General features: G+C 37.9%; 2 protein-coding genes across 5 annotated transcripts in view; one reads left to right on the top strand and one right to left on the bottom strand.

Moving 5' to 3' along the window:
* Nucleotides 1-359: 359 nt before the first annotated feature.
* On the top strand, nucleotides 360-12,667 carry LOC144519761 (retinoic acid receptor RXR-beta-A-like). Of its 4 annotated transcripts, XM_078253157.1 has the most exons (13): nucleotides 360-534; nucleotides 2,247-2,339; nucleotides 2,719-2,912; nucleotides 3,210-3,363; nucleotides 3,628-3,807; nucleotides 4,216-4,269; nucleotides 5,671-5,831; nucleotides 6,312-6,441; nucleotides 10,486-10,612; nucleotides 10,738-10,779; nucleotides 10,904-10,995; nucleotides 11,102-11,207; nucleotides 11,348-12,667. In XM_078253157.1, the coding sequence occupies exons 3-13, from the start codon at nucleotides 2,772-2,774 to the stop codon at nucleotides 11,493-11,495; spliced, it is 1,335 nt and encodes a 444-aa protein (XP_078109283.1). In that variant the 5' UTR covers nucleotides 360-534; nucleotides 2,247-2,339; nucleotides 2,719-2,771; the 3' UTR covers nucleotides 11,496-12,667. The 4 variants fall into 4 exon arrangements, with proteins under 4 accessions (XP_078109283.1, XP_078109282.1, XP_078109285.1 ...); XM_078253156.1 differs by lacking the exon at nucleotides 2,247-2,339; XM_078253158.1 differs by lacking the exons at nucleotides 360-534; nucleotides 2,247-2,339 and adding an exon at nucleotides 599-761.
* Nucleotides 12,668-13,096: 429 nt separating this feature from the next.
* fhod3b (formin homology 2 domain containing 3b) overlaps nucleotides 13,097-24,912 on the bottom strand; it is a 106,339-nt gene continuing 94,523 nt past the window's right edge. The window contains 6 exon segments of the mRNA XM_078253155.1: nucleotides 13,097-15,671; nucleotides 15,781-15,942; nucleotides 19,706-19,892; nucleotides 23,633-23,825; nucleotides 24,023-24,213; nucleotides 24,333-24,494. Of these exon segments, the coding sequence (XP_078109281.1) occupies nucleotides 15,589-15,671; nucleotides 15,781-15,942; nucleotides 19,706-19,892; nucleotides 23,633-23,825; nucleotides 24,023-24,213; nucleotides 24,333-24,494 (978 nt within the window). The 3' untranslated portion in view covers nucleotides 13,097-15,588.

The raw sequence follows: 24,912 nt of genomic DNA, 5'->3' as shown, positions 1-24,912 counted from the left end.
TAACTAAAATTACATTTATTTTCTTCCATTTGTCCAGATAAGAATATGTGACAGAGTATGCAAATGTGTCATTTTCCATTACTTCCTCCTGAATGTGTCATTGATATAACCTATTATGACAATATTTGAAGGTGTGTGTATGATACTTTTTTTTTGGAAGGGAACAATTAAGAACAATTTATAGAGGGAAAACAAATAACAGTAAATATAATTTTTCATAATGTTCATGAAAATGTTCAAATATTGCGCAAAATTATGAAACGCCCAGTTAAAATGAACCAAAAGCAGTCTGATTAAATAAGATAGCAAGCTAAATATACTGCAGGAGTGTCATATGACAGAACTGTTATGGGTGGTCCCACGAGACATTTTGACTCAAGGGATACTGGCTGGCTCACCGAGCCACCATGGCCTGTAAACAACACCGTCAAGTTGAAGTAAACTGGATGTGAGTGTCGGCCTATTGTCTGCCGCTGGTCTCATTAAAACAAGTACACTGAATAGGTTTTCAACAATGCGTCGAAGGTGTGTCTGGTAAGTAAATTCCATCCTTCAAACGACCATGAGCTGTTTTGTCATCAACTGCTTCAGACCATCACCCTGAACCGTGCACTAAGCTAATGCTAGCTATATTAGCCGTAGTTGCAGCTAACAAGCTTATCTTAGCTAGCTAGAAAACATTGCACTATTTGTGAAGATGTATTAAAGTGATTCGATGACCGTCGAGTTATCAAGCTCCACGTTTCGTGATGATTAACGGGGTATGTTTATATCGTAGTTTTATGAAACGTTACAGGATGCAATATCAGCCAGACGTAGCTAGCTCAGCTGCAACCAAAGCTAATATTAGCCGTCGCCTGGGTTTATGGGTTTGTAGCTAGCTAGAAACGTAGGGCATTGTTTATGTGTTACGGTCAGTAACGTTACTTACTTAACGTTAGCTATATGTATTCATGAAAATACTCCTGGGCAGTGGCATTTCTTTTTACGGTGGCAGTTTAAATTTGCTTAATGTTTTCCATGCTGTAACGTTACTGCGTACGTTATCGTTAGCAACATTTAGCAAACGTGTAACGTTCACGTTATTGCAATGCCAGCTAACAGACACTGTGTGACCAAATGTTGATGTCTTTATGGTTTCTTCAGTTTGAACGAACATTCTCTTAACCTAAACACACCAAACGTTGCTAAATCTCGATGGGTGTGTTCCTTAAATGTAAAAAATTTAAATCATGTAAAACAATGTAGATGTTGGTAGTAAGTTGAAAGCGTATCACTAAAAAACGACGGCACTTTAAAATGTAACTATCGTTCTTTTTTTATTGGTGCCTTTTGTGTTCAGTTCAATAAAATAATGTTAGGAATAATTTCCTTTTTAAGTTTTTTTTCAATTCAACTCAAGTAATTTATTGTATTTTAGCAGTATACTAAACGCATCAGAAAGTAATGTAAAGAACTGTGTTTCTTTATTGCAAGTAATAACAATGTAATCGCATATCTCATATTTCCCTTATATCATGCAGCCCCATGTGGTTCCAATTATGTTCTAACACCACATCACTTCTTTTGTGTGGCAATTCATTTGCCAGGTTTATTTGAAGGGTTAAGTTTGGTAGGTTGACTAACATAGGGCAACAACTTATGATTATTTTTGGTCTATTAAATGTCAGAAAACCGTGGAAAATTCCATCACACTTTCCTAAAGTCCAAGATGTCTTGAAATGTCTTATTTTGTCTGACCAACAGTCCAAAACCCAAAGATATTACATTTTTAATTATATAAAACAGAGACAAGTAGCAAATTCTCTTAGCCGGAGACTGACACGATGCTTTGCTTGAAATTAATTATTTTAAAGGAATAATAGACTATCACATTTTTTATTTTATTCTGCTAGGGAGTCCTGGGGCCCGTTTCAGGAAGGAGGTTTAACAAACTCTGAGTCTAACCCTGATGTTTGAGTTGATTTACCCTGAGATGGGAAACTCTGAGTTTTCGGTTTCAGAACAGCTGATTTGAGTTGGTTCAATCAACTCGGAGTAGATTGACTTAAGCTTGTTTTACAATTCTGCGGAGGCTCCATGTAGAGCTTTCGCAGTAGCCTACGTAAGTGGCGTGGTGTGTGTGTGTGGTAGAGGGAGAAGTGAGAGAGTGACGGTGATTAGCTCCGGAGCGAGTACCGACTCTAGAGTCATAGTGAGAGAAACAAAGTGTCTCCCCTGTGTTTTCTGACCACTGCCTGATACAGACTGACTGAATGAGGAAATGAACACGCGCTGTGTCAGAGGGAGGAGACTGAGAGAAACTCGAGGTTTCTTGAAGAAAACCTGCTCCCGACCAGGTTAGGTTCACAGACTCAGTTACCATAGTAACTGACTCTGAGGTTAAGTTACCTCTCTTTCTGAAACGGGCTGGAGTAACCCCTCTCTCTCAGGTTTGAATAACCTCTCTTTCTGAAACGGAAAAACTCAGTTTCCCTCATCTCAGGGTTAACAAACTCAGAGTTTTCACTAAACCTGTTTTCTGAAACGGACCCCAGGCCACGATAGACGGCAAAACAAAACGGGGACAGATAACGATACAAAATAATTGACATTGGCAATTAGAATTCAGTTGATTGACTTAATCTTAGCTCTACTTGCAATCACAAGTCACAGTAAAGACACAATTGTTTCAAGTTCAATCAAAAAACTCATAATATCCTTTTGTGTCACCCTCAGATTGATATCCTTCAGACGGGACCGCCTCCTCTCCACTGGGTAGCTTACTAGCCATGTCCTCACAGCAGCCCAACAGTTCAGCCTCCAACAGCCCCACCAGCATCTTGGGTTCTCCTTTCTCAGTTATCAGTCCCTCACTTAACTCCCCAGTGGTCTCACCCTCTCTGGGGTTTGGACCCATCAGCAACAGTCAGGTAACTGGCAGCCATTAGAGTCTGTGAATTTATGTTATTTTACACTTCATTTTTGTATTTAAGAGATTAATCTGCTTTAGTTGTAGGGTACCGGTGTTTGTTTACATGGGCACAGGTTATGTTATGTTAATTTTGGGAAAAACGGCAATGAATTTCTTTTTTACAGTATGTATAGTGCAATGAAAAGAGGAGGAAGCAAATTTGGATAATGCAAAAAAGCATGTAAAGTGACGTACAATTAACCAAAGACATTACAGTGTTTTAATTATTATTATTTTGGTTGCTTTGTGTATCCAGATCTCTTCTTCATCACCTATATCAGGGATGCACTCAATCAGCAGCTCAGAAGATATCAAGCCTCCGTTTGGCCTGAGGCCCATGCCAGCTCACAGCCCTGGAATAATGTTGTCTCAGAAACGCATGTGTGTCATCTGTGGAGACCGCTCTTCTGGTGAGTTAGTGCGCTAAGAGCAGGATTAGCAGAAGAGAAGCATCAGCTTTAGACTGTTTTATTTAATTTTAGTATGGATAATCCCCTGCTGTCAAGTGTTTTTGCCTGTGTTTCCTCAACATTTTAACAAAATGGATCTCAGTCACTGTTGCTAATAGAAATAGGCTACAAAATGTGTGTTAGACTGTCACCTTCACTTTGGTGTTTTGTTGAATTTCCCCATCAGCCTCTAACTTTAACTTTTTTCATTTGTGTAATTTACAGGCAAGCACTATGGAGTGTACAGCTGTGAGGGTTGCAAAGGTTTCTTCAAACGAACTGTGCGCAAAGACCTTAGCTATACCTGCAGGGATAACAAAGAGTGCCTGGTCGACAAACGCCAGCGCAATCGCTGCCAGTACTGCCGCTACCAGAAGTGCCTGGCCATGGGCATGAAGAGGGAAGGTATGCAAGGAACAGGGTCTAATTAGAGGTTTAAGTTCATTTTGAGAGCCTGTTTGGCTATTGAAGGTTTAGAAACACGTTTTGTTGCGAGCTGTCTTCCATGCAAATATACAAAGGAGGATACATTGGCGTTTTCTGCAACATAGAGTTAAATATACATTTTTAGAATGATTTAAACATTGGCAGTCATTACATTTCTTAGAATAACCAATTATGCTAAAGGAAGCCCAATTAAATTGATTAAGTACTATTGGATTAGTACTATTTCCGTCGTAGGTGAGGGTGGATGCTAGATTAGATAAGATAAAGGGTAGAGACGAGTGTATTGGGGCTGGTTTATATAACTAACCCCTCTCCATCTCTTCTCTTCATTTTCTCCTATTCTACCCTTTCTCCATCTTTCAATAGTGATCAAACATGTAAAGTGGATAAAAGAAGATGGAAAAGATGAGGGATGGATGAGTATGACATTGAAATTTTAAAGATACTGTATTTTTATGTTACTTAGAGAATTAGCCTGTTGTGTTAGACATGCAAAATTGTTGACTGGTGGATTGACGTGTGAAAACATACCCAGAAATGATGGCGAGCGAGGATCGCTGTGGTATAGTGCCTTGTGGTAATACACTTCTTTGTAAAATAAGCAGTCAGACAGGTGTAGTTATTTAATGAATCTGTGTAACTGTCTTTAAAGTCTGAGTGGATTGGTGTTAAAGCAGCAAAAAATATATTGAATCATTCTAGTTAAGGCCTTCATAGGCCACATGGTCAGTTTTAAGTATCTTAAATGCGTACAGTATACGATACATATATTATGAGAGGTGTTGCCTCTTTACTAAGTCTGTGTAGCTCAAATTTTGGATCCAGATTTAAACACATAAAGTCTGTGCGCTCTGCTTTGCCAGTTTAATCACCATGTCAGTTTGTTTTGGCTGTACCCTTGTCAGTGTCTGATCTGCCAGTGCTATGGGTAGATTATATGTTACAGTGTCAGTATAGTTCTGTTGTTTTTTTTTCTCCCTCCCAATTTGATTGAGGGAAGTCAGAATATTTTGGATCAGACAGCAACTTTCACCTCATTGAGATCACAGTCTCCTTTTGGGTTGCTGTAGACAACATAGACTCTTAGTTGACTGCCGTTGAGTTTTAACAAACTTTACATGCTAATCTCTGTTGTCCTAGTGCTTTGTGCTGTTAGTACAGTGCCACTCTGGAGTAATGCTGCCTTTTCAGTTGGGGTGGGAAAAACAATAGATTTTTTAGATGCATTGTGATTCTGTCTTTAACTATTTAATATTCAACTGTAAAACACTAGGCTAATGCATGTTAGCGAACTGGAAGGCATGTTAATAACAATCTCATGCATGTAACTTCACACTGCCAGTAACTATACTTTTGTTTATAATAGAAGTTAATTCAACTGACTTTGTCATGATGGATGTTAAATATGCTATTTTGAATGTACTATACAGTAGAAGCCTATGGAAATGAAAAATCATTATGTTTAAAATATACATTGTGAAACGTTTCATAATCAGTTCTTAACTCACTGAATCAAAATCAAATCTAGAAGAATGTACTGTAGAAATTGTCAGCCCCACACTTGAGGTATAATTAACAGTAATCCACTGAACGCAACGCTTTTGAAATTGACTTCTGCTGTCATGATTTCATTTTTGTCAAGACAGTTTAGAATTTGAACAAGACTTGCAGCAAAAACCCTGCAAAGACACACAGCACTTTGCATAATATCACTCTTTAACCCATACATTCCATTAGTTTACAGTTTTCATTCTTCAGTATTTACATCATCTCATTCCTTCCCCCCCCAACCACTGTTTCCTTATGTTTTGTCTGACCCAGCGGTCCAGGAGGAGCGCCAGAGGAACCGAGAGCGTGAAGGAGAGCTTGAGTTCAGTGTTGGTGTGAATGAGGAGATGCCTGTGGAGAAGATTTTAGAGGCAGAGACGGCTGTGGAGCAGAAGACTGAACTTCACTCTGATGGCGGTTCTGCAGGCAACTCTGTGAGTGGTTACAACATTGCAATCAATAGATTTATATAAGTCACTTTCTTCAGTCACCTGCATGATGGGTTTGGACCTCATGTTTTTAGAATAACCTAATTAAAAGCATGCTCTTAAGTACATACCTGCAAACTAGTTCCTTTTCGGTGAAAATCGCCGTTTTGAATGGGGAAAATGTCATCCACGTGAATCGTGTAGATCCGAAGAGTTTTTATTTGGGGGGGGGGGGGTGTGTACTAATACGGCCTTAACGACCTGCCTTAACGACCATTATCTACCGGACCGAATAGCAATGCGGATTTCAGTGACTTATTTAGGTGCCTCTTAAATGCCTGAGCTTCTCTGAAAACGGACGTTAGAGATGTGTCACCTTTTTCAGCACTTCTGAGTTTGCAGGTATGTAAGGACAGACTTACTGTAATTGCTTGAAGTATTTGGTTTGGATGTACAACTAAGAAAATGTAATCTGTTTGGTTTCAGCCCCATGATGCTGTTACCAACATCTGTCAGACTGCAGACAAACAGCTGTTTGCCTTGGTGGAGTGGGCAAAGAGAATCCCTCACTTCTCTGAACTGCCCCTTGATGACCAGGTCATCCTCCTGCGTGCAGGTACGATAGAGCAGCCATGAATGATCCGTATGGAACTGCACCTTCAAAATCAACACACAGAACACGGAGATCAGATCCACATCATGTCTTTGCAAGTTTATCAGAGGCAGATTATGAATGTTGCAGTATTACAAAATACAATACAAAGAGTAGCAAGGCCAAGGATACTTGATCAAATAGTCTGTTTGTATTTTTCTAGTGTGGGTTAGCCTTATACAACTACACTGCTATCTAAAATAGTCTTGTGTGAACTGCTAAATACATTTTATTTGCACATTTGAATAAACAGTCCCTCCAGAATTTTGCGATGTTGCCAGTTCACACGAATTCAACCAATCACTGCAAATTTGGTGCGACTCGCAATTTTGACCAATCACCTGAAGTTTCCTGCAACTTCAACCAATCACAGCAGTCCCATGTGCACTCTGAGAGCCAATGACCAAGCGGGAGTGAGAACGGGTTGATCATTTCCTTGTTTGTGATATGAAGACGAGACGTGTGTGTGATTCGAACATCTCACATTTACCAACAAAACGTACAGCGAAAGACCGTGCAAAACATTTCAGAACGTCCTGCTAACCATACATTTTAACATTAATGTACGCTGTAACGATTTAAAAGTGACTGAAGTTGCTGCCGTTTCAATCCTGGCTGTTAATACAATACTGGCTCTCTGCAGCGGGCGGGGCTGCTGCTCCGTTCCCCCTGCGACTGATGCTTGCACACACACAAACAGACACACAAACACACATGATGGGTGCAGGAGAAAAAGGAGATGAGATGACGCGATGACCTAAATTGAGGACAGCTGCACTCGTTATTGTAAGTGCAATGACAAGTTAAAGTCAGTACTTTATCAAACCGTATGAATGTGTGTCCCAGGTTAGGAAATTAACTAACAATGTAAAGATCAACAAGCCACTGACACACATGTTCAAATTTGATTAATTCAATAAATAATTTTTTGTCTTAAATACACCAGCCATTTTCATATTATACCAACATTTGCAGCATCCTGAGCCTTTTTGGTAAGGTTACTAGGATATCTCAGCCCAGAGTAGTTTTCTTCTCCTCAAAACAAGTTTCCTTTTTTATTTTTAAAGAACTATACAAAAGAAAAAAAAAAAAGAAAAAATCTCAACTTTCACTGTCTCCCGCAACTTCATTGCAACAAACCTACAAAAGACATTGCAACTTTTATCGCAATTCTTTTACAAGGGCTCTCACGAAATCAGGCATTTTGGGCCACAACAATCTCAATCTCTAAAAACAAAATGTTAAAAGTAGGGTTTGGTGTGGCCGGGTTAGCTCAGTTGGTAGAGCAGGCGCATATATATATATATATATATATATATATATATATATATATATATATATATATATATATATATATATATATTATATATAATATATATATATATATAAATATAATGAGGTTTACGCCTCGACGCAGTGGCCGCAGGTTCGAGTCCGACCTGCGGCCCTTTGCTGCATGTCATTCCCCCTCTCCCCTTTCATTTCTTCATCTGTCCTATGGAAATAAAGGCCTAAAATGCCCGAAAAAATTAGCTTAAAAAAAGTAGGGTTTGGTATCGTTTTTTCTGATACCGGTGCGAAACGGATACTGTTTAAGAAAGTAAAGAAAAGAAAGAAGGCTACTAAACAGTCGGCGACATTAAAGAACTGCTTGTTTATTGCTAAGGCCATATGGTCAAAATTAAATTATTTAATAATAATGTAATAACTTATAACAATAACTTATTTCACTATTATTGCTGTTGAACGACAAAAACTACCACCAGATGGGAAAAGGGTATTTTACAATAACTTTGAATGCACCAGTTTCAGTGAACGCAGTGTTGTTTTTCCATCAACGGCAGCTGCAGACTGTTATGTCCCGGTGTTGGAATCCTCTACAGTGAAATACAGTCACACCTTACACTGTTTAATGTCAGCTGTCAGCATTTTAACTGTTTAATCCAGCTACTAGCTAGCGGTAGGCTAACATTACCTGCTGTCGATTGTAGTGTTAACTAGCGTCACATGCAGCAATGTTTCTGTTGCCTCTAACGTCCGTTTCGGAGCATCAGAGAGAAGCGCAGGCATATCAGTGGCACCAAAATCCATGTTGCTATTCGGTCCGCTAGATACCGGTCGTTAAGGCACCGTTACCCAACCCTAGTTAAATGTAAGAACACAAGGAAATATTTAAATCTGAGTTAAAGCCTGGAGTTGAACCTTTTGCTGCCCTTAACATCAAATCTAGGATGAAAGTAACTAAAAAGCAACTTGAATAATATCTGTGAAAACTCCAAATAATGGTAATATTGTTGATAGCCTGAATGTCGCTATTTGTGCATGCATAGATGAAATAAAAGGTAGAATCAATATTGTTAATTAATGCACAATAAAATATATTTGAGGATGGCAACAGATATTCTTTGACGTAAGTTTTTTGGCCAGTTGTATTTTTTGAGTTATGTAGCTGTAATTGGAGGGATATAGAAAAGTGTGAGCCTAGGTATCTGTTATGTGTTCGGTGATGTCCCTAAAAGCTTTTACTGGTAATAACTTGAGTTTGTAAAAGTATTACACTAGTACACTGGATCAGGACCCAGTGGAAGTGAATCTCAAACTAGTAGCTATCAAATGTTTGCAACAGTGGAAATGCATCCTGATGTGTCAGGGGCAAAGTAGTGATGGTGTACACAGTCACACTGAAATTGAAACAATTTATAGTACTGGTTTCGACCTCAGGAGGGAATTTTACACAGTTCAAAGAGTTCAAAACAGCCTTTCATTGTGACTGTAATTTCACTTTAGGAACTAGGGCTGAACGATTTTTGAAAATAATCTAATTGTGATTTTTCAAAAATATTGCGATTCAATATGCGATTATTTTTTAAGCTCTTTGTCTTCTGTATTCTTCAACAAAGACGAGCAATAAATCATTGTATAGTATGAACAATACAAGATTAGATAGATTAAACAAACTGTTCTTTCCTGGAGGCCAGGCCTGTATGTGATGATGAAATTAGGTGATGCATGAACTTATATGAATGACATCTTTTATTGAACTACTTCAGTCACAGTAGTATATTGAGCACTGACCGCCTGGTGTAAACATTCATATGAAAGTCAGAAACAAATCACACAAACTAAAGTGCAGATTGCAGAAATATAAAAACAAATATGTGGGTTTACCACACTTAGTAGTATTTACATTTAATTATCATTTACTGTAATAAACATATGTAAACATGTGGATTGCCCTTTTTAAACACTGTCTTTGAACTTTACTAGACAGTTAAGTAAAAATATAGTATATACAGTATATACAACGGTGTAGTTTTTTTACAGCGCACACAGAGGAGCTGCCTCCAGCCCCTCCCTCCCCTCATGAAGTTGTGTGCCGCGTGCATGACAGCGTCAACATTGCACTCGAACTCAGAGACAGAGGGGCTATCGTTACGTTAGTAGTAGCATGTTGCTGCTGGTCTTGCCGTGGGATTAACTGTACTAATAAAACCGTTGAAACGACGCAGCCACGCTGCTGTGAAAGCTCCCAGAACGTCATTTATCAGAGTCTGGTTGTTACCCCTCTCCTCCACTCCATAGATTTATAACGGAGCTAGCTAACTGGAGCTAACCGCTAATCAGAGCTAATCGTTGCTAACCGAGCCTTCAGTTCTGCGTGCCTGTATCTATTAACTGCATGTATGGACTCGAGCCTGAATAAAACCCTTCATTTTATTAAAATGGCTGTAAAAGTTTTAAACTACAACTCAGAGTTGTTTGAATGACAGAAATCTGCTCAAGGTACGGCGTAGCGTTAGCGTGCTAAGTTGATGCTTTCTCTGCGGGTGCAGACTGATTTGCTCTTGCGAGTCACGTGACCAAATTGCAGCCTTTAAGATTAGGAATTCGCGCCTTAACATATCGCAATATTATCGCAAATGCAATTAATCGTTAACCCTAACAGGAACTACTGACATGTTTGTCATTGCTCATTACTTACCAGTTTTATTGCATTTCATTTGTCAGGTTGGAATGAGCTCCTCATTGCTTCGTTCTCCCATCGCTCCATTGGTTTGAAGGATGGAGTTCTCCTGGCCTCTGAGCTGCAGCGTGACAATGCACACAGCGCGGGAGTTGGAGCCATTTTTGACAGGTGCGCCTATGGAGACAAAAAACTGCCAGCATACTCAATGATAAATTGCAACTAATTGTAATGCATTTGTCTAATGTTGCACATATGTGTAGTGTCTGTATAATAACTGGTTTCATTTAACACAGGGAGAGTGTGCAGAGCGCAGAGGTCGGTGCCATATTTGACAGGTAATTTTACACTTTTGTAATATGTATTGGAGTCAGTACAATTAGTTTATTTATCTCATTATGCTCATTGTATTTTACACTCAAACATTTTCCAAAATTCTTTGCAAAATGTGTCATTATTTAGGGTCCTTACGGAGCTCGTCAATAAAATGAGAGATATGCAAATGGACAAAGCAGAGCTGGGCTGCCTCCGAGCCATCGTCCTCTTCAACCCAGGTGCCTGCACAATGCTGATATCTAAGTTCTAAGAAACATTTTACAAAATGGGATATATCATTAAATGTCCTGCCCCTGATCAAAATATTTCTTTATTTTATTGCAGATGCTAAAGGGCTTTCCAACACCGGTGAGGTGGAGCTCCTTAGAGAAAAGGTCTATGCATCATTGGAAGCATACTGCAAACAGAAATACCCAGAGCAGCAGGGAAGGTAAATGTCCTCAGCAATCACAAGCTTGACATGCTCTTGTTTTTCACTCTACTGCTTTCATTTTACATTGTAAAATAGTTAAATCATTGGTTTAACATTTATCGTGTCAAGCTAAATGATGTCGTCTTTGCTCCATGCAGGTTTGCTAAGCTCCTTCTTCGACTGCCAGCACTGCGATCTATTGGCTTGAAGTGCTTGGAGCATCTCTTCTTCTTCAAGCTTATCGGTGACACACCTATTGACACTTTCCTCATGGAAATGCTTGAAGCTCCCCATCAGTTGTCTTAGATAGGAAACACGTACTGTGGTTAGGTTTAGATAGCTGAAGTCTGGGAAGCTGGAGTGGGACTGGAGTGGCACTTTAAGTTCTTTGAAGATGTGTCAATTTATCTCACTGCTGTCTGGGTTACACTATTTTAGTGCAGCACAGATTTGCTCTTTAGACCAAACCCAAGGCTTGGCATGATCTACAAGCTGGTGCTATATGTTGAAATAACTTCATGAGTAACTAAGTATTTTTAAAAATGTAAACATTTACATATTTCCATCACAGGAACTATAATTTGGGTATACATTTTTATATAAGCTTTTTAGACATCTCAAACATCAAGCTTCAGTTGTTTCTCCAACTGAACTGATCCCCAAAACCTATTTTTTAAAAGGAAGGCAACCTGAATCATGTGTATGCATTAAGGACGTAGTCTTCTTTTTATAATTTGTAATTCAAGCCAGCTCTAAAAGAATATAATTGTACCAAACAGTTGTCACCGGGAACTGTGTCCAACAACAGCTCTGAGTTTACTTGTATCCATTGCAGAAGATTAATTCTTAACAGTGACCCTGCGATAGACAAGTCAGCTGTTGAAAACTGTCGGGTCGGACTTGTCTGTGTTAATTGAGGATCAGCTTTATGTGTCTGGTAATACACAATTAGTGTTGTTTACTTCTTTGCCATTTTATAAATCTAATCACTTTGTGGTTAACGATTAAACTGCACTGCACACTTGCTATGTACTATTTCTAAAACACTTTTAATAAACACCTGACCTTTTAATAGTCAGGCGTTTGTCTTTTGGTGCTATTTCAGTAATAATTTGACATTATTGGTGCAGATGCACACCAAACCACAAACCTAAGAAAAATATGCAAAACTGAAAATCCCTTTGTTAATTTTTGTTAAAAAATGTAGCAATATAAAATGTAAACAGCATAAGAGCTTTCTGCCTGTCAGTCATTCAGGGGTTTTACGAAGTAAATCATGTCTGGTGGAAAGGGAATACTGCATTTTGTAATGTATCTATACAATTGAAAGGTACTGTGCAAAAGTAATTGTTCAGGGAAAATGTATATTGATAAATTTGAATTATGATCAGGATATACAAATTATATAATTCTTAATGTACCCTTGTTTTTTTGTTTTCAGCTAGTATAAAGCAGAACATGTCTTGGGTTGCACTGGATTTGCTGAGACTGTTTCAGCTGACTTTTATTTTTTCTGTGCTGATGCTCAATTGTTTTTTTTCCAAACTTCCCCCCCCTTTTTTGTAGGTAGCTGTCTTGTTCATCGTTATGTCTCTGCAACTTATTAAAAGAAAACCATAATCACATTTAGATCCATAACCCTTTTGGACGTATAGGAATTTTAAACAAGACCAAATGGGGTCTGTGTGATGGCCGTGTGTAAACCCCAGATGAGCTGTATTGGTGAGCTTGTCATCGACCTCTATATGCTCTTGAACATAAAGTGACTTGAAGCATGGGTTGTGTGGACTGAAAATAAAGAGGCTTAAGTTTTCTTTGGTTTGCTTTTCCCCCAAAATTGTTGGATGTGACACACATTTTTCTAAAACAACACAATTGAAAGATGTAGTAAAAACAAATAGTCAAAAGATGTTTCAACGAGCCTTTTTATTGTATTTGTTACATCGTTTTTGCTGTGGGCATAGACGCAATAGAAGCCTTGGTTGTATAGCATTTGTGTCAAAGTTCCACAGTGATGTTATGGCACAGGCAGCAATGTGTGTGGTGGGCTAATGTTAAAGAAGAAAATGTTGAGTGCAATGAAATCAAAGGCTTCTAAGGGATTCCACAGGACTAGCTGGTGAACTTCATCACGGCACGTTTTCACTACGTTTGTTTACTTTGCAGTCTGTGAAGTAAAAAGGTTTAATAACACAATCCCTACAGCTCTGAGAACCAAAGTGAACCTCCTTTTGTATCAAGCAGAAGTGACACCTTTTTAAACCAAGTATGGCTTGGTTTGTTTAAATTATATTTAGAATAATACTGCTTTTAGTCTATTATACACTATTCTACACATGGAGCAAAAAAAAAAAAACGGGAACAACAAAGACATTGTCATGACATGTACATAATTTTACAGCATTCCCCCTATATTACTTTACACATCTATTCTGTCTTGTTTTTCACACAAATCAGTACAATCTGGGAAACCCAATGAGCTCCCCCCCCACTAACTTCAGTTCTAAGTTGCATGCTACACATTGAGTCTAAGGTGCTGAATAGTTTTCAGTTAATTCTTCAAAAAAATGTACTGTTGGTGTGGTTTTATGTAGCCTTATGATGTTGCGCTAGATTCTTGTTTCTCTCAATGGCTATGTTTCCATCACAGTGAAAATTTGCTAGTGGATAGATTTACCTTGCCATGATATAAACTGAAATGATTATTAATTAAGCCAAGGCCATTCCAAATTAATAGCAATACGACTTCAATAGTTCGAACTACATAATAAAAACGGCGGGCTCTTTCTTATTCACTTCAATACAGATTTACATGTTTTAAAATAGATAAATAATCGACATTTAATGTGTGTCCATATTACTAATTCTCATGTAAACCCTGATGTTCACATTCATAGTTGGGGGATGAATGTCCAATGATTGACAAACTGAGATCTCCAGTGATGCCAGTTAAACTACATATTAATTTGGCCTGGTCTATTTTTAACTTATATTTTACTGAGATCTCGACTAGAGTGGAACAATGCATGTCCGTATTCTACAGTAAGGCAACAGGATACAGCTAATGTACATGACCAATCCTAAATTTTCATAAATACTTTAAAGCTATCGTCATAACATACTATTTGATCCAAGACATAACATGGAAAAAAAATAATTTTGTTTAAAAACACTGGTTAAAAATAAATCACAGCTCGTGAGTGATGTACGTTGCAGTATTATCCTCTTGCTTGCTCCTCAGACTGCACATCTGTAACATTTTCTTGATTATATGTCCCTGAAAACGTCTTAATAAATAACTGTCTCTGAAAGGCACTCTGAGATGTGCAGCTCATAGTTTCTAGAAGATAAAACTACATAACTCTGAAGATTGCTCACCTGTAACACTGCGTCTGCCTTCCTCATACTGTCTCCCACTGTTCAGTCCATCAGTGAGAATAGTTCACACATGATGCATCTTGAATACATTGTTTGTACATTTGTGTACAACCTACACATATTGAGAATTAGTCTGAAACTAGTGGTATCACCCGCAGTAACAGAATTGTTGACTGTGATCTTTAAACGATGTTTCTCTGATAAATCCTTATCCAGTCAACTAACAGACATTTGACAAAGCTTTAGATGCTCATCTGCTTCGAATGTGTCCACTTTGATTAGACATTAAAAACTGTGCTACTGTTGATTTGCTGGTTAAACGATTGAGTATATTTCAGATGTCAGTGGTTCATCAGTGTCAAGGATTTCACATTCCATTGATACCCAACTCTTATATCCAGTGCAATTGTTCCTTTGAGCACCTTCTTGAGCAAAACGAAAGAAAAAAAAAAACACAAACTACTACAGTAGTATACAGAATAACCATCTGCACAAAGCCATCTATTCAACAGATGAAATGTCTTTAATTTTCTCTAAAGTTGCAGGGCTGACACTAAACCCAAGCAGCGGAGAGTTTAGTGTCTGTACCACACTTCCTGCCCTTTGGATTCAGTCAAGGCCACTGAGATTGAAGCACACACACTGCCAACTCTTGATGCCCTCCACTGTAAAAAACACTTTTGCACAGTTGTTTGTATGCAATGTCACGTTCAAAGGGTGATTGTGAGTAAGCCTTGTGAGTGCATGTCATTGATGTTTTTTCAGCAATAGCAAAGCTTAGTGGTTTGGATGCAGCGCTCCATTTCTGCTCTCTCTGACCGTCCGTTCATGAATAAAACCTTTTATCCACTCTCTTCAGGAAGCACTTGTGTCAAGCCTATGTACCAAACGCATAAAGATGAGGTCAACTCATTGAAGATGGGGGGGATTTTAGTGCCAAGCCAGAGTGGAGTGGGTTGCCAAGTTAGGAGTAGGAATTGGAGGGGCAGTGAAAGGGCTCCCAGACATCCTTATGTCCACCTCACACCTGCATCTCTGAACCGCTGGACAAGCCGAGAGCATTTGCCTCCTCTGTTGTCAAACCATTCTTCAGTGTCCTCCTCACTGTGCAGACAGGATGAAAAGTGTATTATTACAGTGTTTGCACATGCAGCTGATTGCATGTCTCTGTGCATGATATTAAACAATGCCAATTGGCCAATAGTTGACTAACATGATTTTCGGTTGGCTCGGGATCGTCTCCTCTCCCGAGGTTGCGTCCGCTGGCTGGGCCCCTGAGTGGCTGACCTAACAATCCTCTCCATGATCTCATCAGCTGTATCATCTGTGCAGTTCACTGCGTCGTCACTGGCGGAGCACCATGGGGGAACACACCCTAAAGAAGTAAGGTCAGAATGGATAGGAAAACAACAGACATATTGTATTTTAGGGCAGGTTTAAGAAATCTCTACAGTCTACAACCAAAAAAGTCATAGTATGTCACAAAAAAGTCAGTACAGTCATAAAAAGTCATAGTATAGCATGTCGAAAAAAGTCATAGCAGGCTATAGCATGTCGAAAAAAGTGATGAAAAAGTCATAGTAAAGTATGTTAAAAAAAAAGTGATAAAAAGTCATTTAGCATGTGGAAAAAAGTGATAAAAACGTCATAGTATAGCATGTGGAAAAAAGCAATAAAAAAGTCATAGTATAGTATGTCGAAAAAAGTGATAAAAAGTCATAGTTTAGTTTGTCAAAAAAGCCATATTATAGCATGTCGAAAAAAGTGATAAAGCCATAGTATAGTAGGTCGAAAAAAGTGATAAAAAGGTCATAGTATAGCATATCAAAAAAGTGATAAAAAGTCATAGTTTAGTGTGTCGAAAAAGTGATAAAAAGTCATAGTACATGGCAAAAAAAGTCATAGTATAGCATGTCGAAAAAAGTGATAAAAAATTCATAGTATAGCATGTCAAAATAGTCATAATATAGCATGTTGAAAAAAGTGATAAAAAGTCAGTATATAGTATGTCATAAAAAAATTAATAGTATAGTATGTCATAAAAAGTCATAAAAAGTTGTCACATCTAGTCCCTGTGTCAAGTTTCTGTGTTTAGTTGGTTTCATGTTTTCTGTTGGTAGTTCCTCTGTTCTTCTATGTCATGTCATGTTTTACTTCCTGCCTAGTGTTTTCCCGCCTGTGTGATTGTATGCCCCACCCTGAATTGTTTCACCTGTTCCTGTGTGCTCGTGTCAGCTGTCTCTTGTTTACTCGCTCTCTCTGCATTTGGGTGCTACTATTCTCTGAGCCGTGACAAAAGTCATAGTATAAAGTATATCATAACAAAATGAATAGTATAGTATGTCATCAAAAAGTGATAAAAAAAAGTCATAGAATAGTATGTCGAAAAAGTGTTTAAAAAGTCATAGTATAGCATGTCGGAAAAAAGTCATAGCATGTCGAAAAAAGTGATAAAAAAGTCATAGTATAGTATCTCGAAAAAAGTAAATGTATAGTATGTCCAAAAAAGTGATAAAGTCATAGTATAGAATTTTTTAAAAAGTCATAGTTTAGCATGTTGAAAAAAGTGATAAAAAAGTCATAGTATAACATGTTGAAATCACTCTAAGCTATCTGACCTGACACAAAAGTTACATGTTTGGCATATTTGTCCCTTTCACTTAGTATATTGGACTTCAAAACTTAATGAAATATATGTAGGATATGAACACCCAACCTTCTGTCCTCCAATCATTCTCTTATCAATCTAAGCTGTCTGACCTGACACAAAAACACTGTCTTTGGCATATTTGTCTCTTTCACTTAGTATATTGGACCTCAAAATTTACCAAAACATCTAAGATTGGAACACTCAACCTTTTAGCTTCCAATTATTCTCTTATCACTCTAAGCTATCTGACCTGACACAAAAGTTATCTTTTTGGCACATTTGTCTCTTTCACTTAGTATATTGGACCTCAAAACTTTCCATAACATATACTGTAAGCTTTGAACAGTCAACCTTCTAGCTTCCAAAAATGTTCTTATCACTCTAAGCTATCTGACCTGACATAAGGCTTTATGATTTTGGCATATTCGTCTCTTTAACTTAGTATATTGGACCTCAAAACTTCCTGAAGATTTGAACACTCAACCTTCTCAAAATCTAAAAAAGTCATAAAAAGTCATAGTATAGTATGTCATAAAAAATCATTAAAAGTCGATGTATAGTACGTCATAAAAAAGTCATAGTATAGTATGTCATAAAGAGTCATTAAAAAGTCATAGTATAGTATATCATGAAAAAGTCATAGTATATAGTATGTCATAAAAAACATAGTATAGTGTGTCATTAAATTAATAAAAAAGTCATAGTATAGTATGTCATAAAGAGTCATTAAAAAGTCATAGTACATTATGTCATAGATAAGTCATAGTATATCATAAAAAAGTCATAGTATACTATGTCATAAAAGTCATAAAAAAGTCATAGTATAGTATATCATGAAAAAGTCATAGTATATAGTATGTCATAAAAATCATAGTATAGTGTGTCATTAAATTAATAAAAAAGTCATAGTATAGTATGTCATAAAAAATCATAAACAATCATAGTATAGCATGTCATAAAATGTCATTAAAAAGTCATAGTACATTATGTCATAGATAAGTCATAGTATATCATAAAAAAGTAATAGTATACTATGTCATAAGTCATTAAAAAGTCATAGTATAGTATGTCAAAAAAAAATCATAAAATGTCATAGTATAGTATGTCAAAATATTCATACAAAAGTCATAGTATAGCATGTCATAAAAAGTCATAAAAAAATCATAGTATAGCATGTCATAAAAAGTCATAGTATAGTATGCCATAAAAAGTCATAAAAGTCATAGTATAGTATGTCATAGAAAATAAGTAAAAAGTCATAGTATATATGCCATAAAAATCAAAAAAGTAATATAGTATGTCATTAAAAAGTCATACTATTATATGTCACAAAAATCATAAAAAAAGTCATAGTATAGTATGTCATAAAAAGTCATAGAATTGTTTGTCATAAAAGGTCACAGTATAGCATGCCGTACATGTCATAAAAAGCCATAAAAAGTCATAGTATAGTATGTCATAAAAAGTCAAAAAGTCATAGTATAGTATGTCATAAAAAAGTGATAGTGTAGTACGCCATAAAAAAAAAGTCATATAGTATGTAGGGCTGTCAAAATAACGCGTTAATTTCGATTAATTAATCTGAGAAAAAATAATGCGTTAAAAAAATTAACGCAGATTAATCCATTCCATATTGACGTTTGCATACAGACGAAAATCTGGTGCCACTGATATGTCTAAGCTTCTCTCTGATGCTCTGAAATAGACGTTACAGGAAACACAAACCCCGCTGCACGTGACGCTAGTTAACACAATACTCAACAGCAGCTAACGTTAGCCTACCGCTAGCTAGTAGCTGGATTAAACACGGTTAAAATGCTGACAGCTAACGCTAAACGGTGTAAAGTTTGAGTGTGTTTTACTGTAGAGGATTCAACACCGGGATGTAACAATCTGCAGCTGCCGTCGGAGAAACAACACAGACGGTGCGTTCAATGAAACTGGTAAACTACAGCCTCGTGGTGCATTTGAAGTTATTGTAAATGTCCTTTTCCTATCTGGTTGTTGTTTTTGTCGTTTACTAGTGAAATAAGTTATTGTTATTGTTATACATTATTACTAAATCATTTAAATTTGACCATATGGCCTTAGCAATAAACAAGCCGTTCTTTAATGTCACCAACTGTTGTTTAGTACCCTTTTTTTCCGTATCGTATCGGTTCAGGCACCGTTAATTATGTATGCGATTCATTTCGATTAATTAATCACAGAGTATGTAATTAATTAGATTAAATTTTTTAATCGATTGACAGCCCTAATAGTATGTCATAAAAAAGTCATAAAAAGTCATAGTATAGTATGCGATAAAAAGTCATAAAAGAATTGTATAGTATGTCATAAAAAAATCATAAAAAGTAATATTATAGTATGCCATAGAAAATACATAAAAAGTCATAGTATATATGCCATAAAAATAAAAAAGTAATATAGTACGTCATTTAAAAGTCATACTTATTATGTAACAGTATAACATGTTTGTGAGTCTGACCTCGGGTGCTGCTGGCTCTGGTGCGTGTACGGAGGCCTGGCACCGTGGATGTCACGCTCTCTCCGCCCTGCAGGCTACTCTTTAGTACGGCCTTCATGTTCTCATGTTCAGCTGCATCTTCAGCATACTGGATACCCTGAGGCTGGCTGTCCTGTGTGTCTGATGGGCCACCGCCAAATTTACCACTCTGGAGGGGGAGGACACAGGATTACTATATCTGACATTTTACAAGTAGGAGATGGTGAAACTCAGCTCCATGCTCTGGCTCTTTTAGTATTTGGGAAGAACCACAAGAAAAATATTAAAATATCAAACTTGTCATACAGGTTAAGCTTTGTGACTCAACACTTTCCAGCCTAGAATAAGAACAATTAGTCATTTTGAATAGTTAAAAGTTTCACATACACATTTAAAGTGCTGTTTATTCTGTGACACAAAACAAAAAAAATCCCCATGATAATAATGCAGACATGCCAGGTTTAAGAGTACAGCTTCCCTTTCTGAGGTCCATTCATTTCTACCAGGAAGTAGATGTGACTCTCAACACTGCAGCCGACATCATGCAGACACCTCCTTTTCTCTCCTTCTCATCACCCTCATTACCTTCAAGCTTCCTCATTCATGTAAGGACACACGCACACACAGAATGGTCTTACTGATGACTTGTCCTTTGTTAAAGGGGTGATAGAATGCTTATATAGGGTATTTCACACTATTCCTTAAGGTCTCCTAATATGGTATGTAACATTGGCTGGGCTGAAAATTGCCCGGGTGCTATTTTATGGGCCCTTATGCATCCTTGTGTTTTGGCCCTATTTGTAACGAGAGCTTTTCTTCCAAATATGGTATGCTCATGAATATTTAGATGAGCTGCGCGCTGATTGGTTGAGGAACCACATACACATAAAGTGGAGACGAGACAGCAGGTCTCATATTTCAGACACAGCGAGCCGGGGTCTGTGAAGGAGGACACGCCGGGCGGCGAGGCAGCACCGGCCGCTGTCACGTTAGCCTGCTGATCTCCTGCTGAACTGCGACACACGTCGGACAAAATTTGCAATTAGTCATACATTTTCGTAAAACGGCCCATATTTGACCTCTACATAGTTGATTTCTCGCATAAAAAAGTCTCAGAAGTGAATTTAGTAATTCAATAGCGGATGAACAATGTATAAAATTTCTGAGATCTGCGTGACCTATTCAGAAGACTAAGCTGACCTCAGGTCAGTGGTGTAGCATATGTAAATGTTGGGGCGTGACAAAGACTAGGAGTTGAGGAGTTGACGTCAACTTTTAGCTTTGTTGAGATTTGCCCATTTTCAGCAGCAGTTTCAAATTGTGAGATTTGCAGAGGAAAGAGGCGTCAATGGGATTTTGAGGTTCTATGTATGTCCTAGTTACCCCCCAAACTGTCGTTATTCAACTATGACAAGGCAAACTCGGTTTTGCATTCTATCACCCCTTTAATCCTCGTAAATACATCCGTTATTGTTCAAGGTTAGGACAGCAATCCGGTTGAATGTTAGTCACAACAGAAAGTTCACATGCACTTGTTTACACACAAAGTGACCCCCCTACCTCACTATTATCTTCATCCTCACTCTACAGGGATAAAGGAAATGGAAGAAAAAAAGCCAAAAGGTGTGTTGTAAATACTGTATACTGCTAGTGTCAAGTGAAAACTTTTCATATACAAAGTGACAAATATTTAGGAAACAGGTTTTAGGTTTTCATATTGATAAACACACTACTGTATGAGTTATCTAATTGTTTTTTACAAAGGTTCAGTGCTCGAATTACGTGTGAGCCAGAGGGAGCCGAGCTCCCATAGAGTGAGGACTGGCTCCCATGAAAGCATCAAAGTCAAACATCTGAGGGGGTCTCTCATATCTGAAGGTGTCTGCCATATGTGGCATTGTAATTTAATCTTAAACAACGCTCATTATCTATCCCTGTGCGGTCTCTTACCATTAAATACGTTAAATTAAAATATAAAATATAGGCTACTACGGGACGTAGACCTGAGCCTACCCTACGCTCATGAACGCAGCATGACTGCACTTCACCACCACACCACTAGGGTATGTGCTCAAACCGCATATAGGCTATGATTAATATTAACAGTCTTTGGCTACGATCGATTTGACAGCACTCGCAAGTCCGAAGAAGTCACCTTGCTTTTAGCTTAATGTGCTTTTGAGGTAAATACCACCAATACATCTTAAATAAATAAATAAATCTGTAGCTATCCTCTGCCATTCAGAACTCTGGAAAAGTTCCCAGATATTTTGAAACACCTATCAGCAATACAATCTCTGATGGTGGAATATTCAGTGAATAGGCTTCCCGACAACATCTCAGTGCAAATTCCCAAATTGTTCGTCTATTTATTTCCACGATTCAACACACGAGATGACTGAACACCCAGGTATTGTTATCACTACGTGTACATTATAAGACTAAAACATAGTTTGGCTGTGCAATGGCTTCATTCATTTCTGCCAGTTAGTGCATTTTCCCTGTGTATATAGTTAAAGACTACATGCATTATTGTGTTTGACACTGAGGATATCTGAGACGGTGGTCTGGTTCAAATGAGTTACGTTTTATTTCATTGTGAAATTGAGAATGACACTCAGACTAAATCGTTTAGTATATTTCTTTGTATTGCGAAATTGAAATGGAATATGGACTATTACAATCAATAATATGTCTGTTGTGTGCGTGTGTCAAGATAATAGCCTAGGCCTACCGTGCGCATATACTGCGCAAAAAGCACCACTCGCGCCTAGGCTGTTTAATTGTATAGCCTTGTTAGGCTATGTGCAGGGTGTGCCGACTTTTTAGAGAGAGACCCCCTTTAAGACAAAAAGATAATTCGAGCACTGCAAAGGTTGTAGCATTTTCTCAAATCATAAAGACGCATGTAATCCTTAATTTGTGTCATAAATATTAAAGAAATCGTTTAATATTTTGAGAAACACTGTTATTTACTTTTTTGCAGAGAGTTAGACAAGAAGATTATACTGTGATACCACATGTCTGTACAGTAAATATGGACATAGCAGCCTGCTAGCTTGGCTTAGCATTCAGACTGGGAACCAAAAGATTTTGCCTACCGCCACCTCCAAAGCTCAGTAATTAACACGTTATATCTTGTTTGTACTACCCTAAGGGGTTATTGGTAGTCGGATTTTGTTACCTTTGGACAGAGCAATGCTGTTTGCACCTGATTTTAGTATAGTCTAAGCTAACCGTCATTTTAAACAAACCGATCTTCTCATCCAACTTTCAGCAAGAAAGTGATGTCAAACTATTCCTTTAAATATCAAAACTTCTATGAGATTTTAACCTCCCTATACCATAAAAAACACTGCAGATACTGTATATACAAGCTTTGGAACAGTGGAGCATATTTGACTGAACATCTTCGTAAGAGTGTGGATAAGGTATGGGCCTTGTTTTTTCTCCTTCAGGGACATCCAAAGGTTTGAATTTTCACACAGTGATTGAATTAGGGTACCTTTGAAGAGAGGGGCCCCTGCCAAGGCTGGCTGCGGAGTCCGCTCTGAGCAGCCAACTCCTCAGGGTTTAAGGGATTTTAATCATGCAGGGAGGTGTTTGCTCTGGCCTTTCTTAGCCTGCTTCAGCTACAGAATGAGATACACTAAAAACAACTTACTGATTGTTGTTACAGTAATCTATACATGTGAATACCGAGGAACTGTGCTGATGTCATTACAAATGTATGCCGCGTCTGTCAGAAATGGCCACGTTTGGCGCTTTAACCAGATTAAGGTTATAACCAGTGTCTAGAGATTGCTCATATTGCCTCATAGAATTGAGAAAGTACTATCTAAACAAAGAAGATGATCAGAAAATTGAGAAACTGGTGTGTGACCATTGCTCGTGGTGAGGAGCACTTACATCTGTTATCATTTTCCCCCTGGTCTTGTTCCTCTCTCTGTGGTTGGCCCTCTTCTGTTTCTGTTGTAGCACACGCTCTCTTGTTGTGCGATACTCCAGGGCAAATTCACTCAGGATCTTGCTAAACCGATGAATGCTAACCTCACGTATGGCATATATCGGATGGCCCAGGAACAGCAGAAAGGCATGGAACCTGCAGATGTGTAGAGCAACATCACAGAGATCTTTAGGTGGAAGCAAAGTTTAAACATGCTTCAAAAAGTAATGAAAGTCACTAAACACTAAAAATGGTTGTAAATGCCATTGAAACGGATATAAATATAGAATATATGAACTAAAATGCAATAAATATTTAATCTAATCCAGCATTTAATCTACACCTGAACATACCTGTTGAGTATTCTTCGATGTACAATCTTCAGAATAATAATTCTCTCTGCACAATCTTTGAGGAAGTCCGACATTTTTTGTTTCAATGCTGGTTTCATCTCATGTTTCGCGATGACCTTGAGGTGATCCCATGATGCTTTGCACCTACGCTCCATCTGAGCCAGATTATCTTGAAGCTGGTCAAAGTCCACCTGACAACAAAATCACAGAATTGTTGAGGACTCTCTTCTTCAGTGGATATGTCATTTGCATTTACTACTAGTAGTAATTGATACTGTGGACAAATGAGTTTTTAAAAAGTTTAAAAAACCTTGGTCAAGCGTGTGATGGCTCCAATCTCAGAGTAGAGGTCAGTGCTGTCTGGAAACTTCTCCACCACGATGGAGCAGGCGTGGTGCAGCAGGGACTGCTTATGAACTGTGTCCTTCACCTCCGGGACTTTTTCCAAGTAATTCAGCTCAAAGCCTTTAGCCTAGAGATGCATGCATACACAACAACATAGTCAGAATGTGGGACGGAAACAACTGTCTGGAATTAAAAATCAAGAGCCCCTAGTCGAGGACCAAATTGCAGTGAATTTCCTTTTTGGCACGGTTAGAAAAAGGGGCTCTATGGAGTGCGCCGAGTAGATATGTAGATTCATTAGGCTGGTGATTATCAGAAACCTCAATCTACTTCAGACTCGACCGATTGTTCTGCTCACCAAAGCCCAAATATATCATAAAAGACATAATCCCAACCGGATCTCCCTTGTTCTGCTGCCAGTTTTAAATGGCTTACTGCAAAACATATAAATGCAGCCATTATTTACGGGAACTTCTTGTTTTGATGTTGATGACTTATGTTTCCCTTTTGCATTTTTGGCTCTCATATCCAAGAGGTTCACTAAT

This window comes from Sander vitreus, chromosome 6 (assembly GCF_031162955.1).
Source record: "Sander vitreus isolate 19-12246 chromosome 6, sanVit1, whole genome shotgun sequence".
Taxonomy (NCBI): Eukaryota; Metazoa; Chordata; class Actinopteri; order Perciformes; family Percidae; genus Sander; species Sander vitreus.
Note: the sequence above shows the minus strand (reverse complement) of the source record. Positions and strands in the feature narration are given on the sequence as shown.